The sequence below is a fragment of the Poecilia formosa genome, unplaced genomic scaffold (assembly GCF_000485575.1).
Source record: "Poecilia formosa unplaced genomic scaffold, Poecilia_formosa-5.1.2 Scaffold323, whole genome shotgun sequence".
NCBI classification, from domain to species: Eukaryota; Metazoa; Chordata; class Actinopteri; order Cyprinodontiformes; family Poeciliidae; genus Poecilia; species Poecilia formosa.
In genome coordinates this window covers 577866-594971 of record NW_006800262.1, presented here as the reverse complement: position 1 = coordinate 594971, position 17106 = coordinate 577866, and the positions used below count along the sequence as shown (strand labels likewise).

The window sequence follows — 17106 nt, the reverse complement described above, 5'->3', positions numbered from 1 at the left end:
TAAAGTGTTCCAAAAAAGTACATGAAAGTACATTTGGTTCACTTTAAATTGTGCTTTAATACAATTTAAATACTATTAAAATACACTAAGCACAAAATTAGTTGGTCCAAAATGTCACACTTTAAGTTAACTAATCCTAAGTGAACTTGAAGTATACTCATGGTTAGTCTGACTTAGGCATACTTTAAAGCCCTTTTTGCTCTGCAGGGTCCGGCACGGAACGGAACGGCACCGGGTCGGAAGTTCTATTGCAAAAACGGTCGACCCTACTTTGAACTCGTGCCGTTCCGTTCCGTGCCGGACCCTGCAGTGCGAAAAGGGCTTTAGGCATACTTTAAAAGCTCTTTTAAAGTAGGGCTTTAAAGTATGTGGTGTGGAACTTTAACGCTCTGAGTAAACGGGGAAGTTTGGGTGTTGCAGTGGAAAATTACCTCAAAAACGTGGAAAACATGTCACCCCGAGGGCTTTAGAGGGTGTATGCCCAAAGGGCTTTTGCTAAAATTTAACATACTAAGTATATTTATTTTTCACCAGGGTGAAATAATTTGTTACCCCTCTACAACATGGGAACAAATTAATTTACCAGCAAGTCTTTAACTGTTTATTCCTCTCTTGATGAACAACAAATACTGTAAGTTTGAAAACATTTGCTAATTTTTCCCAGTTATTAGGAGGAACAATATATTTTAGCTACCTGAAATAATCTGTTCTTCCTCCATTTCATAGGAACAAATTAATTTACCAGCAAGTCTTTAACTGTGCTTATTCCTCTCATCATTAACAATAAATCCTGAGGATTTGGTGATATTTCCTCCTTATTTTCCAAAACTGAGGGGGGGGGGGACCATATATTTTAACCACCTGAAATAATCTGTTCTCCCCATAAGATGGGAACAAATAAATTTTCCAGCAAGTCTTTAACTATGCTTATTGCTCTAATCATCAACAAATCCTGTGATTTTTGTAACATTTGCTCTTTATTTACCAGAATTATGGGTGGGGAACCAAATATCTTAGCTGTCTGAAATAACCTATTCCCCTTTTCAACAGTCTTTGTAGGGGGAACAGACTATGTCAGGTGGAATCCACACTGTTAAAGTTAGTAGGACCAGTAATCCGCCCTATATTTATTAGAACGGGACTGTCTATATGGGAAAGCCTATATGCTCTCATCTTTTCAGGAAGTCTAATCTTTGTGGCCTGCCATCAGCCAGCTTCCATCCTCTTGTATTAGCAATAAAAAAATATACACACAATGTGTTGGAAAACTGAGTTTGGTTACTGACTTTTTCTTGTCAGGCTTAAGTGACAAAATGGGAAAAAGACCAATTCTCTTGGCCATTAAAATAACACAAAAGTGTAAGAAGACCTTGCACAAGAGCTCGTTTATTTATTTTACAATTTTGTTATTGCTTCTTTTTTAAACAGCCTCTGCTGATTAAACTGAATGTTACAAACCTTGACATCATTATATGAGCTGTTTTACCGAGAAATCGATCAGAAGCGCCGTGAAAATGGTCGGATCTGCCTCTCTGGCTGCAATGGGCGCTCCCGACATAGGGGAACAGATTTTCACAGGGGAACAGAATTTCGCACAAGTCAGTATTCAAATATGAGCCAAAAACCAACGCAAGGCAAAGAACACAATCACCATCCAACAAAACCCACAAACGTATCGACACAATTTCTCCCTCATAAATATAATTTGGCGCGTTCGGATTCAAACGACACAACTGTATCAGTCACATGGTTTTCACAACCTGAGTGAAGTTGGCCCCCTCACCTTCTTCAAATCAGACAAAATTGGTGTCAAACATTTGGGCATCAAAAATTTTCGTTTGTGCCGCTATCATTTTAAAGATATTAAGAAAAATGTTTCTAGAGGTCATCAAAGGTCAATGAACATCAGTTCTTTTATAAACAGTTTGTGCTAGTTTGCTAGCTTGTGCACTGATTTGAAGTCATGAAAATAAGTGTTGATGACTGTCGATCATGAAATTGAGACGGAAACAGCAGACTAGATAGTTGGGACGTTTTGCTGTAGTCCTACTTTTCATATTTCAACAGTAGAGTTTGTCTGATAGCGCCCTCTGGTGATCAGAAACTAAAATATGTCACTGAGTTTGTTTTTGGAGGTTTATCAGTTCATTCTAAATAATACCTAGTTCCATGTGAATTTCATCAACGTTAAAATTTAAATATTCATATTCAAAGGTTAGCACTTAATTTCAAATGAAATTCACAGATCCAGCATGAACAGATGTTCACAAACCAGCACAAACGTACCCGAGTTGATTGACATATTTTGTTTGGTTTTATGAAAGTGAGGGGGCTGGTTGACCTTTTGACCTTTAAACTGTAATATCTTCAAAGCCAAAGCTGCACAAACAAAAATTTCTGCTGCACAAACAGTTGAGTTGATTGACACCCATTTTGTCAATCAACTCGACCGTTGATTGACAAAATGGGTGAAGGTTCTAAAACTACTTTCATTAAAAACTTATTTTTTAAAAAGGGAAAGGTAAAAAAAATGTTATTGAAAAAGAATAACAGAATGTTAATGAATAATTTCAGCTGTGAAAGTTCCAGTTGAGGAAAATTTAAGGAGACAGACCCAGTATTTCAATATGATATTTTATTCTTCAGTGTTTTAGTATAAAATTCCAGCAGCCTACTTTGGGCTGGTTTCTGTTCCCGTTGACTAGAACTGTGTGTTTTTTCTTTTCTTCCCAGAGAATCAACTAAAGTACCAAATATATTTACAGCAAACTGCCAGAAGGGCTGGAGGACCAACAGGAAGCCTACACTCTGCTACCCATCAGCATATATCACACCTCACACATTTAATGCCATCAGTCCAAACAAGAACTAAAAAAAAAAAAGGGGAGGATATGAGCACCCGTAGTATTTCCTCACCACACCTTCTATATAAAGTGATGCATATCTGGTTTCTGCTCTGTAATAAATTAGTCCAGGCACATTCTCTGCTCTGCTTCAGGGCTAAGCTGGAGAACACACTGATGTGACGTTCAGAGACATGAGTTAAAGCTCAAAAAAAGACGTCAAAGTGAAGCATGAGCACGGGCAGCAGTTGGTTCTCCTTTCCTTTTGGTTTCCATGTCAACGATGCACTTTAAAACTTTAGGAGCTTCTATATAGATCTTATATAAATATCTACAAACAAAAATAATAGTAAAGTAGTCCAGTAAAAACATTTGGATACAAAAAAAAATTCACACACACAGAATTAATGCCAGAAACAAGAACTTGATGCAGGAGATCTCAATAAGTTATAAAACAAAAGTAAAAACAATACAGTATGCATGTTTGTTCTCTTTGTGGAGATAGCACCAGCAGGACCAGCAGGACCAGCAGGACCGGTGGCACAAGTAACACCAGCAGCACCAGCAGCACCAACTGCCACTTGTCACAGCTACCTTTGAAGGTCCAAAAATCAGAGTGTGTACCAAATAAAACTGAAGAGTGAATAAATTAGTGTCAGGCTGTGTGTGTGATATTTACATGAGCTGCTGCTGTCTCATACACACACTGACAAATGGAGGATCTCACAGCAGCACATTTTAAGAGGTCAGAGGTCGAGCACCGACACATTCATCAGGTTCAGCCCTCCCAACTGAACGCTGAGCTCTTCCTTTGCATAGCTTTGACTACAGTGAGTCATTGTGGGACTCCAGGCAGGAGGACGGGTAAACATGAGTGTTTGTGTTGTGCGTATGAGGCAGAACGTCCTCTCTGCGTGGATCATGAAGGTGAAAAGTGATGGTTGGTGGAGCTTTTGAGATGGACTGGGATTAGCGTGTGGCAGCGAGGCCGCTGTTGTCACCATTCACCTCCAGATCCCCTCTGACAGCGTTCAGCTGCTTCATGGCCCGATCGAAGGCGAGCCGCACAGTTCTCCTGATGGAGGAAGCACGAGCTTCCATCAGCTTCACTCTGTCCAGGCTCTGGCTGATCCCAAATGGAGCCATCTTGGATCTAGGAAGCCATTGCCTGGGGAAAGGGAGATTTGTAGAAGATCAAAAAGCATTATACAGAAACACCTAACCAGATCCTCCTAAAGCTACAGTATGTAACTTTTATAGAAGACATGTATTACATATTTGTTAAAACTGTCATATTGTGGTAGTATAACATAAGACAGTCTGTGAAAAGATCAAGCTCCTCAGTAATAGCTGTAGAAATGCTGCCCTTAGCCAGAAACAACCAATCAGAGCCAGGAGGAGGTTGACTGACAGCACTAAAACCTTCCTCCTAGCTCTTACTGGTTGTTTCTAAGTGGTGCTCACGGACCCCTTGCATGTCATTGTTGTCATCTGGGAATTTCGTGCATGCTGGAGGGCAAAAAAAGATTCTTTTACATGCCATCCTTAGCCGCTGCCGCAGTAGAACAATTCTGTTAACATAATGAAACTTGGAGATGTTGGTATCAGGGACTCCCCCAAGTGCATTATAGGCCTGGCAGCACAGCATACCTTACAAGCCCCACCGCCAGGCTAAACCTTTCTTGTTTTTGTTTTTAGGAAAATAATAATAATAATAATAATAATAATAAATAAATAAAAATTGCTTTTTTTTTAAGCCAGATTGCAAGCGTCTCTGTTGCTCTGAGCGTTTCACTGGCAGAGCAGATTTATTCCTAAAAGATGTTTATAGAAGATAGATTTATAGTTTATGCATGTAAAGCCGGACCAATCACACCGCTGGTTCCTCTGCTCGTTGCCTCGCGCGCTGCAGTAGCTGGATTAAGTTTGCCTCAGCGCGGACCGCGCGCGCCTCCTTTCACTCAAACTGGACACAGGCTGACCTGTATGGATATTTACATCAACCCCCTGTGAGGAATTATGATTCTTTCCAGAGTTTTTGACCAAGGTAGGAGTTTAAACCCCACCGCGTTAGTAGCTCTGGTTGCGCAGCTCTACGTGAACCACAGGAATAACTTATAGTCGCACTTTCAGAGGTGCGTTGAGCAAGTAGTGAGAATGATTTCTATTCGTGGACAAAGAATTGTGTGCGGCTTTTCCATCTCAACATGCTGCCCACCATTTGGTTCTGTTTGTGCTTATAAAGTTTATGTCTGTGGTCCCGGTTGGCCGGTACGTAAACCATATCAAATGCTTTGTCCACCCAGAGTTAATGGGTGCAGAGATCTGAGAAACTCGTCCCATAAACTGGACCAACCAAATAGTTTCTGTGTCCCCTTGCTAAAAACTCAACAGATACGAAATGGAAGAGCTACTAAAGTCACATTAGCAGCATTAAATCTCCTGTTTGTTGCTCATCTCTGTGCAGTGCAGAGGATGTAACTCATCATGCAGGGCCGGTCCAAGGCTATATGAGGCCTGGAGCAGAATTTGATTTAGGGGCCCCTTTGTTGCTAAAAACATCAGCACCTCTAACAGCTTCTGTGTTGGATTTAGTCAGAGGGGGAGTAGTTTAATTGGCCAACCTAAAAAGCAATGAATTATAATTGTAGTTTACTCATTTGTATTTGTGAACAAACAGAGCTCAAATTCACAGATTAAACTCATAGCATCAGATTGTAGCTGTGGTAACAAAACAATTTAACAATGAATATTGTTCTGTGAACTTTTACAAAGTAAATTTGCCAGATTCTTAAAATCTGACATACACCGTGTTCCAAATTAAAAAAAAGAAAAGAAAAAATAAATATAAAAATCGATCTCCTCTGCTTCCTCCCTGTGTTCTCCAGAATTATTCTGCTCAGTCAGAAACAACAATTATCAATGGCTCAAGCCAGTTTTGATTTAGTAACTTTATTTTTATTTTAATGCTACCTGTATTTGACTTAGAATGAACGTTTTCTTTTTTACTTGACATTATTTGATAATGTTTGCAGTGTTGTGAGATTTATTTGACTCTTGTATAATTTAGGCTTTGAGAACTTTACTGTCAAGTATTGTTTTACTAACTGCAGGTTTTTCAATTGTCCGTTTGACTGCATACCAGTTTTATTGTGCCCACAAGTATTTTGCATGTTTTTTGTCTAAATCTGGTGAATTTACTGCCAGATAATTTTTCCATTTTGCCAGATAACATAGAAGCATTTATAACTAAAATGGAAAAATTAACAGCCAATCCAGGTGATCGGCTATGATCAGTGATCGCCTGGGAGGAGCTTGATCTTTTCACAGATTATCTGACTCGAGTTATACAACCATGACACAGTGACAGTTTTCAAAAATATGTAAAACATATTTTCCATAATAGTTACATACTGTAGCTTTAACACAACTCAATGCCTGAACACAATTAAATTACTTTTCCCAAGAAATTCTTTTCCAGCCACTTTCAAAAATACTGACTATGGACTACTTTGTATTTATCTACAAGGATGAGGTGACTGGTCAGAGATCATCAGTTGTGATATTTCATAAGAGTCACCAGAGAAATACAACACAAAATCTAATTATAACCTGGGTCGGGTGTAAATTCCAAATTCCTTCTCCTCAATTTCCCAGTTTCTTCCACTCTCCATGTCCTCACAATAAATCTTGCGATAATTCTAATACGTTATCATCAGTTCTTGTGAGATTATTGAACAGCCAATCACTGTTGAGTATCAGGGGTCATGCGCTACAGCAGCCTATCTGCTAGGCATACTAGCTGGAGCAGAAAAATGTCAAACATTAGGAGGCGTTCAGAGGAACAGAGCTGCAGGTCAGTTAAGCGTTGTGCCATTTTTTCACCTTAGAGAAACTGACTTAGAGTAACACAAGCAGAGAAACTGAGAATCCTCATTATTAGACCAAGGACAGTCAGAGTCATAAAATTATTATATTTAGCTAAATATTATTGTTAATGGGCACAAGCAGGCCTTCTAACACAGATTAAAAACAAAATTATTAAAAAAGGGCAGTAGGGGCATCAAGGATAAAAGGGGTAGAGGGTCAAACCCCCTGCACCCCCCTGAAGGTTCTAGGTCTAGAGCCTTAAAAAGGATTGCACTTGTAGTGTGTGAAGACATCTGCTTCTCCTGAAAAGGTTGGTAGGAGGCCCCTTGCAGCCAGCGAACAAGTTTGTCCCCAACTCTGATCTCTGACTTTTTCCAGTTCATGACCTGCCTGCACCAAGCACTTTAGCATTAAATTGCTAGGGACCTCTCATCAACCTCAGCTTGGGGTTAAAGAACTGACGGGTGTGGGTTTATTAATTATTGAACTATGGGATTGACTAAATTTTTTTCGTTTTTTTTCCTCTTTTGCGCATTTTATATGGCCATTTTGTCACTGATGTTGTAAATATGTATATAATATTCTCCACTGTGAATACAAAGCACTCGCAGTTGCAAATCTTCAGTCTCCGTCTGCTCCTTCATGAGTCACATCTTCGTATCTTCTGAGAAACTAGCCCATTGACCTTTTTATTGGTCACCAACCATTTACTTTGAATTAACATATATTACAGTATACTGTTATCTTTACAGATATGCTACATAATCAAGGTGAGTAATGGTGAGAATCTATAAAAGTGTACCACATGCCCAGCAGAGGGCGCCATAATGTCACACATAGCGAGTGTGCTCAGTGGAAGTAGACATGGATGCTATCGGTATAGCATATCTTGTGATGTTAAAGTTGTTGACCAACTGAAGCCAGCACATTAACATCTTGATCCTCATTACCGTTCACCATTGTTTGCTGTTTTTCTTATCGTTTCTGTGTATCGGGACACAGAATAGCGATGTTAAGTATCAATGGGTTACAGGTTGGATAATGTAACCTGCCGTACAGCAGTGTTAAGGTAGCATAGCATGACTCAGTTTTGCTGCCATCTATGGAATGACTTCAGCATTACATGATCTGTCTGAGTCGGGGTTCCAACACAGAAACAAATGTTACATGATTTTATATGGGGCATCAGAATAGAAAGGGGCGGAGCTAAATTTAATTCAGGGTTTATACAGGATTCCTAGAGCTGAATTTACTAATTTACTACTTTTTTATTACCTCTACAATATTTTTACTACCAACACAAAATCGAGTCAGTTTCCTCAATTTTGGGAGATCTGTGATCGGTCGATATTTACATGAAGCCGATTTTGTCCTCTGATCTTTTCTACTTCAGCAAAGGTCTAAAAATCAGCCACTTTCCTCTTCTGCTCTTCAGTGAGAGGTTTGACTGATAGACCGGCCCACCATGTCATATCTGCAAGCTCGTAGTTATCAATAGCAGTGACCACTTTTTTCAGTAACGAGTAATCTAATGCGGTGCTATTTCAAATCCAGTAGTCAGGCTACAGTTACTTTACAAAATCACTTTGCATTACTATTTTCTTTAATGTTATTTCCTCTACGCATCTTGGGGAGCGACCGCCGCAACAGTGTCAGCAGCGACAGGAATGTAAACAATGCAGTGAGAAGCGAGATGCGCATCTAGTTGGTGGAAAAACAGGAACTGAGTTTCTGTCGCCAAGTCAGATTATTATAAGCAGTTTTGGGCTTGTTTTGTTTCTAAAGTCATTTGCAAATTTAATAAGTCGCGGGTTGGACTTTTTGGGGCTCATTTTTGAACATGAAGTTACTCATTTGGGCTTGGAAATAAGCAGAGACACATAATAAACCCCAGAATTTGTCTGACATCCAGTTAGGTTTAGTCAGACTCTAATTGTCCATCATTTCCCAGATGATCCGTCCCACTGTGTCTTTGTTTATATCAAGTTAATATATAACCTCTGAATGACGTCGAGCTTCACGTTGCGCTCCAGAAAACTGCAAACATTGAGACTAATATGAAAAGTTCAATAAACGTTTAAACAGCCATGAATGAATGAGTCCGTAGAGTTGCGCAACTAAACGCCATTATAATTATTAATATTAAGAGTCACAAATCACAAATCTGTGCAGAAGGACATCAGAGTTGTGGAGCGGCAGGAGGAGCTCTGTGCGCTGTGACACCAAACGCAGAGCCGTAAGACAGAACCTGGAGGCTGGGGCGGGGGGAAGAGAGGGGCCTAAAATCCTACAGACAATACTGGAACACACAAAAACACACACAAATTACTAAAGTTTTTTTGTACTGTTGTAACCATTAAACAATCTCCCCTTCAGTTCAACCATATAAGTGGAGAAACATTGTTGATGTTACCATTATAAAATAACTCGCAATTAAGTTTTGGCAAAGATCAATGTCATTGTCACAGGTGGTGGAGCGTTGTTGTTAGCAGCTGCTGAAAGTAACTACAAAAGTTACTTTTAATGTAACTTAGTTACTTTACCAATCAAGTAATCTAAGTTACATTTTCAAGGAGTAATCAGTAATCCAATTAAAGTTACTTTTTCAAAGTAACTATACCATCACTGTTCAATAGTGACCTCAGTGTTACCAACTCAGAGACTTTCTGTCTATATTTAGTGAGATTTCAATCAAAAAAATGGCACCAACTAAAATTGAAATTGGCAGGTCAAACATTTTATAGATTGATAATCTATGATCTGCGAGAAAGCTGCAATCGGTTCACTGACCCATGCAAGATGATAATCAACCACCGCTGTGTTCAGATGATCATTTTATAATCCCAAAATAAACATCAAGCCTGAAAACATGAAACCGTTAAGGACTGAATGTGTTGATCTTTGTGTGGGAAACGTTTGCGGGTTTATGGTGTTGGATCCTCATACATATAGTGGAGCTGTTTGTTGCTATGGCAACGAGTGTGTGTAGCTAGCCGACATGGAAAGTGACGGAGGGGGATACGAGTGGTTTTGAGTTGTTCTTTGATGGTTTTTCTGAGTTATTTACTGCTCTACATTAAAAAGGTTTCATTTAACGGAACCTTTCTACCGTGGCAGCGCAGCTACAGAGGGCAAGGAAAACAATCGTCTTTTTGCCTTCGCAAAATTTCCGGATGTAAACAATAACATGAAACGTGTCTAGATGGTATCGGCTAATAATGAATGATAAACTTGTGCGTAAAAGTTTTACCACTTTTTCAAGAATTGCAGTGGAATTTTCACTTCTGAGTATGTTTGTTTTTTTAAAACTCTTTCTCACATGCTGTTTTTATTTTAATTATGTAAAGCACTTTGAAATGCCTTGCTGCTGAAATGTGCTATGCAAATAAAATTTGATTTGATTTGATTTAGTTGCTGCGGTGTTCAAGGCTGCTCAGCTCTGAGCGCTGGCTTTAGTGTCAGCAAGGTCTGCAGCTCAGTTTGCAGTTGCATCGCTTCGTTTAGCACCAAAAAACGAAACGGGGATCTGCTCCACGGTGGAGCCTCAACCCGTGCAGGAATCTGCTGCTGATGAATGGTGGATGCTCTGGTCGGTGTGATTTGACCACCATCACGTCGTTCCAGATCAAATTTAGATGTTTTCCAGCATACTTTTCAAAATGCCTTTCGGTCATTCCTAGTCTTTGGATCTTGGATCATCAAGCCAAAGTTATGAAAACTTATATTTTCCCATGGAAAAGCGCAAAATGACTAGCTAGTCTCAACACAATAGGCGGTCCCAACACTACGCATGCGCACAGCAGCTTTGAGTCCATCAGTGACAGCTCAGGTCCTGCCAGTACGGTAGTACTAATTTTTTATACAGATTTTAAGAAAACAAACTTAAAACAATAAGTGAGCATCAATGGAAAATGAAAACTATTTTGAAGGGATGAAGAAAAATATATTACCTTTAGTTACTGGCCTGCATTCTTACTACCTTTTACTGGTCTTAATTTGAGCTCTAATTTATTACCTTTTACTACTGCGCGGAAACCCTGTAATTGTACAGTATGGCTTCAGACAGCTCCAGGTCTGACAGCAGCCAAGATGCTCAGCTCCTCACCAGTTGCGCTTGCTGTCGAAGAAGCGGACGAGGAAGAGTTTCTCTGCGGACCTGAACTGCATCTGCTCTCCGGCTCTGAGAACGTCCAATGGTGGAATGGGAAGCTCCACCCTGCTGTGCTGACATGACGTCCTCCGAACTCTGGGATTCACGATCTGTGAAGACCCGGGACAGACTGTGAGCAAGAAGAGAAGGGGGCGGCGCCTTACAGAGAGAACAATCTGGAATTCATGGTGACAGACGGAGCTGCTCTGAAAACGCCCCACGACCAGAGAAGAGCATGCAGGCCGACCCAGAGCAGGACAAGCTGCTTACACACAGCCACGACACCAACCCAGCAGTCCACATCACAAACTACAGCATGGAGAATGGCAGAAGGCAGGTGGGACCAATGGGGCAGATGGGGCATGAGGTATGGACAGACTGACACACACACTCACCAGGGCAGGGAACCAGGGATATCCACTACATTTAGCCCAAACTAGCTTAAGAGGCTCCAGAACAAATGAAGAAGCAGCGGTGGGACTCCACACTTCTACAGGAACAACAACAAGCCAGTTATGAACAGGACACACTGTCTGCACAAACACACAAACACACACTCAGCAATACAACACAGGCAGAGAGCTGAATCATACTGCTGTGTGTGTGATGAGGACAGACCAACTCCAGCCCTGTAAACATGGGGTGAGTGTGTGTGGGAGGGAGGGAGGGCAAAGGGATGTTTTTCTGGTTCACAGACGAGTAAAAGACCAGAGAAATGCTGTTCCGTGCTCCCCTCCTGCTGCTCTGTAGAGCTGCACTGCCACACCTCCCCTCCCTAGAATGTGTCCTACTCCTTCCCTCACTCCCTTGCAGAGCAAATGAAATCAATCCATTCTTTGGGTTTGATCCACAGAGAAGGGAGGAACCCAATGAGCCGCCTGAGGAGGCTTCCTGGGGAGAACCGCTGACCGGTCAGAGGGGACCCTCCTGGCTCCACATATCCCCCGTCAGCAGTGGGTCAGATGCAGGCCTGGTGGCATGGGCAAGCATTGGGTGGCATTACACACCCACAGACATGGACTGGAACCTGTTTTTTTTTTTTTTTTTAACCTCAAAGTGGACAACTTTCTATTATTTGTACTCTCGTACTTCTTGTATTTGTGCCTGTTGTCACATGCACGTTTCTCAGTCTTTCCAATTGTTTCAACCATGGCTAACATGTTGTAATGCGTTTTTCCGAGCCTCCTTTAAACGCAACATGAGTGCCGGTTTTACAGCTGTGCAGCAGTGACAGAGACCTGCTGCTGCTGTGCAGAGCAGCACAGGTGTGTGTTAGAATCATGGCAACAAAAGGCAAATATCTTTGCACAGCACTAATAGAGTGAGTCAAGTAATGCTGTTGTACGCAAATAATGTTAGCTAAATGATGACTAGCTAATGTCAATATAAGCTTGTTAACAAAATTAGGCTACTGATTTTGTCATCTATGTTCAAAAGTGGGTAGTACTGGTTACATTTACTTGAGCAGCGTTTTGGGCAAAACAGTACTTATGAGTAGTTTTACTGAACTGTATTTTTTATCTTTATGCTTGAGTAATTATTACTACTCTTATTTAAGAAGATTAATTTTGCATTTAAAGGAACAGACTTCAGAGATTGGAAACATTAGATTCTTAGAATTCGTTTATGCAAATTTGAGCATAATTACTGAACATTTTGTACATGTCACTGTTTACATCCTTGTTGTTTATTTTGTATAAACAAACATGATTGTTTTATTTGAAAGATAAAGGTCTGTTTTTGTATTTATATTAATGTAAAAGCTTGTTTACCAGCCCATCCCCCAAAGTAAGCCAATGCCCTCCCTGCTAAACTCATCTGGAGCCGGGGCCAGCGGACTCCAGTCTGACACTTGGACCAATCTGAGGGCCAACTTATTAGTTTCAGTATTAATTGTCTTAATATTCTGGTCATTGAAGAAAACTGATTTCTCCTTGAATCGTACCGCGACAGATCAGATTCCAACTGAAAATAATTTCAGCAGCCTTGTACCCTGTTACAATAACCTTACTGTAATTAATGTAGAATTATGTTTGGAGCGAGGAATAAGTTGCTTTTCTGATTCTGTAAACTGGTAAAGTTTCCTCATGGTTATGCTCTCCTTTGTCTTGTTTTATTCATCATCTGCTCACACATATCAAACCATGGAGGAAAAGAAATGTAACATGAGCTATCCTGATATCCTAGCAACAATTAGAAAGGTAGCAGAAAGTAGCCTGGGGAAGTCTGTTTCAGCAAGGGAGCAGATACATTTCTCACCTGAAGAAATCTTGGCAGTCTTTGTGAATTGTCCGTTGTCGGCACAGCTCATCAGAGAGCTTTGGTCGTCCACGGTGCTCCGCCTCGCCGCCGTAGGTCGACCCTTCACACCTTTAGGCACCATGAAAGTGCTGGAAGAGATCAGATGAGGGCCACATTTAGAAAAACTGAAGAAATGAAGTTGGAAGGTCATTAGTCATGTCTCCAATCAGAACCCACCTGGAGTCACAGATGATGCTGTTGCTAGACGATATGCTGGACTCTGAGGCACATCGCCGCCGAGGCTCCAGAATGCGTGGAGACACAGAATCCAGCTTCTCCTCCACCAAGAAGCCGTTGGTTAACCCTGAAGATGAAACACACACACACACACACACACACACACACACACACACACACCACGTCACTTGTCAGGAACATTGCCGTTGCCGCCAGCAGGGGGCACTATAGTTATGTGAAGCTCAACCTGTGCCAAGACGTTTGATGGGTGTCTCGTCCTCCTCCTTCTCTTCTTCCTCCTCGTCTTCAGTGCTGCTGCTGCGGGTCCTTTTCTTGGGGACCAGCAGGGTCTCCAGGCGAGGGATCACCACCGACAGGAAGGTTTTGGCACCCAGGAGGGGTGGCGATGCAGCAGGCAGCTCTGGGGTCATGGGTGCTTTCTGAGGGCTGGCACTCTTGGACTTACGGAAGATGGTGCGCTGGGGGCAGCTACCTGATAATTCAGAGGGAAAGTTCCTGTTGGGCAGTGGCTGGTCTGGGAGGGGCCTGTTGGTGGGTTGAGGGGGTTTTGAGGTAGAGGAGCTGGTGTTGTCATCAAGCTGCAAGGGAGCCTGCTCTGACAGGGGGACAACAGGCTTCAGAGTGGGGGGCACTGAGCCGCATGGTGAGACATCAGGTTTAAATGAGGAGCTGAGCCGCTCCGAGGCTGGTGGAAGGACGGGAACTAATCCGCTTATGGGACCCAGCTTTTCCTCACACTGGCTGGGGCATTGTGGGAGATCCAGGGCAGGGGGTGGTGGATGTGAAAGGGCTTTCTTTAAGCCAATCTGGCTGCGGACCTCCATTATGGTCTTCTTGAGGAGTTTGAGCCTCTTGGTGCGGGACGGGCTGTGCTTCATGGCCGTACTCAGGTCCAGCTTCTCCAGAAGCTCCTTCAGCTGGTCCTCCAGCGGCATGTGCTGACGGTAGGAGGGTGCCAGCAGCCGGTCCACTGAGAAACAACAGCACAACATCATCATATCGTCTTCATCTCCCATCTGACCTGTGCTGACCCGACAGATTTACCACATGAAGACATTTTAAATATCCAAAATAAACAAAGGACTATATGGAGCACTATGTTGACAACTGAAACCAGACAGACAGAGACACAGAGAAAGCGCTATAGAGAGAGAGACACATAGACACAGAGACCTTGGTCTCCTTCGACGAATTAGGTCAAGACTTCATAGTTTTTCTCAAAATAACTCCCTTTTATCTTCATCTGCAGACGTACAATAAGCTTGATGTGAATTAAAAGCAGTGGTCAGCTGCTGCATACCACCATCTTAGAACATTAAGTAGCTAAATAATCATAATAGCTTAAAAAAATGTACAGTGCCTTGCAAAGGTATTTGGCCCACTTGAACTTTTCAACCTTTTGCCTCTTTAATTTCATACTTCAAAATAAAGATCTAAAAAAAATTATTATTTTGTGAGTAATAAAAAAACAAGTGGGATACAATCGTGAGGTGGAATAAAATTTATTGGATATTTTAAACTTTAACAAATAAAAAACTCCAAAGTGGGACATGTAATATTATTTGGCCCCTTTACCTTCAGTCCAGCAAACTCACTCCAGAAGTTCAGTGAGGATCTCTGAATGATCCTAAGTGACTGATGATGATAAGTTGAATCCATCTATGTGTAATCAAGTCCCCGTATAAATGCACCTGCTCCATGATGGTCTCAGGGTTGTGTTTAAAGCGCGGAGAGAATCATGAAGACCAAGGAACACACCAGACGGGTCTGAGATACTGTTGTGGAGAAGTCTAAAGCTGGATTTGGATACAAAAAGATTTCCCAAGCTTTAAACATCTCAAGGAGCACCCAGCAAGCGAAGGGAGTATCAGAACACCACTGCAAATCTACCAAGAGTCTACCTCTAAACTTTCATCTGGAACAAGGAGAAGACTGATCAGAGATGCAGCCAAGAGGCCCATGATCAATCTGGATGAACTGCAGAGATCTACAGCTGAGGTGGGAGAGTCTGTCCATAGGACAACAATCAGTCATACACTGAAGAAATCTGGCCTTTATGGAAGAGTGGCAAGAAGAAAGCCATTTCTCAGAGATATCCATAAAAAGTCTCATTTAAAGTTTGCCACAAGCCACTTGGGAGACACAGCAAACATGTGGAAGAAGGAGCTCTAGTCAGATGAAACCAAAATTTAAATTTTTGGCGAACGATATGTTTGGCATAAAAGCAACACAGCTCTTCACCCTGAACACACCATTCCTACTGTCAAATATGGTGGTGGCAGCATCATGGTTTGGGCCTGCTTTTCTTCAGCAGGGACAGGGAAGACGGTTAAAATTGATGGGAAGATACAGGACCATTCTGGAAGAAAACCTTTTGGAGTCTGCAAAAGACCTGAGACTGGAACGGAGATTCATAAGACAACGATCCCAAACATAAAGAAAAATCTACAATGTAACGGTTCACAAATAAACATATCCAGGTGTTAGAATGGCCAAGTCAAAGTCCAGATCTGAATCCAATCGAGAATCTGTAGAAAATTTCATTCCACCTCATGATTGTGTCCCACTTGTTTTTGATTAACAAAATAAAAATTTTAGATCTTTATTTTGAAGCCTGAAAAGTGGCAAAAGGTTGAAAAGTTCAAGGGGGCCGAATACTTTCACAAGGCACTGTATATTGGCAATGTACTCTTGAAAAATGTGAATATACTGAATACACAATGTAATTTGTTTCACTTGGAAAGTGTGCTTTAATTGATCCTTCCGTGTTCTAGTAGCCTGATATGTTTAAGGTAGGGGTGTGCCGATCGATTGGCCACTGATCATAATCGGCCTATTTCCGTGAAAAAGTGTATGATAGGTGATCGCCGATCACGGTGTCTTGTTGCCGATCACCTTTATCTCATTTGCAGCCTGTGTGCAGCTGATCTTCTCTTCCCTTCACACTGCGCAAGCGCGCAGCAGTAAATCCTAAGCAATGTAGTGAGGAACTTTAATGCTCTGAGAGTTAACGGAGAAGTGTGGGTGTTGCGGTGGAAAATTGCCTCGGGGGTGAAGCACGTCAAAATGCATCAACACGACGAATCTAATGTGACTAGGCCTGTCACGATAACAAATTTTGTTGAGCGATCAATTTTCTAAAAAATTATTGCGATAAACGATATTGTTTCAAGACCTTTTGATACTGATTTAATGGAAATGACTAATAATGCATGCCATTATTAGGGGAAGATATGTTGCACTTTGGGCCTATGCAGGCTGCGAAGCATGAGATACAGGTGATCGGTTTTTGTGATTGGCAATAAGAGACAGTGATCGGCGATCACCGATCACATACTGTTTCACAGAAATCGGCCGATCATGATCGGTGACCGATTGATTGGCACACCTCTACAGAGTGCTACTACTATTTTCTATTGGTATTGACTACGACATATATATTGTTATTGATTTATTGCTCAGCCCTAAGTCAAAATCCTCCTAACCACGGGTCTGGGTCAGGGTCGAGTCCAGAGCCTCACCTTCTCTACTCCCTCCAGCGGTTTAGACAAGGTTACTCATATCTCTGATTCATGGCTCTCATCTTGGAGACACCTCAGCTGTTTCACATCCAGCATGAAAAGCTGCCAACATGAGGTTCAGTGGGAACAGTTCTCCATGCATTAGATACTAAAGACGTCCTTCCAGCTTGTTGTAGTGATCTCATGACTGTCACTGTGTTTAGGCAAACCATAACTCCAGTGT

The 17106-nt window shown here is 41.6% G+C and overlaps 1 protein-coding gene and 2 long non-coding RNA genes across 9 annotated transcripts in view; 2 read left to right on the top strand and 1 right to left on the bottom strand.

Moving 5' to 3' along the window:
- The first annotated feature begins 617 nt into the window (after positions 1–617).
- LOC107833091 (uncharacterized) lies at positions 618–16254 on the top strand. The gene is made up of 3 exons (XR_001658795.1): positions 618–631; positions 4682–4688; positions 16155–16254. It is a non-coding gene; the product is annotated as an uncharacterized LOC107833091 (long non-coding RNA).
- LOC103152707 (bromodomain-containing protein 1-like) overlaps positions 2620–17106 on the bottom strand; it is a 29268-nt gene continuing 14781 nt past the window's right edge. For 4 of the 7 annotated variants that reach the window (XM_016661326.1, XM_007573280.2, XM_016661327.1 and 1 more), the window contains 5 exons: positions 13589–14332; positions 13342–13468; positions 13123–13253; positions 10819–10993; positions 2620–4011 (listed from right to left, as the gene is read on the bottom strand). In XM_016661326.1, the coding sequence (XP_016516812.1) occupies positions 3813–4011; positions 10819–10993; positions 13123–13253; positions 13342–13468; positions 13589–14332 (1376 nt within the window). In that variant the 3' untranslated portion in view covers positions 2620–3812. Of the gene's footprint in view, positions 4012–10818; positions 10994–11258; positions 11354–13122; positions 13254–13341; positions 13469–13588; positions 14333–17106 lie in introns of all 7 variants that reach the window. The other 3 variants (XM_016661330.1, XM_016661328.1, XM_016661329.1) reach the window with 3 other exon arrangements.
- Positions 11000–12340, top strand: LOC107833094 (uncharacterized). The gene is made up of 2 exons (XR_001658798.1): positions 11000–11230; positions 11717–12340. It is a non-coding gene; the product is annotated as an uncharacterized LOC107833094 (long non-coding RNA).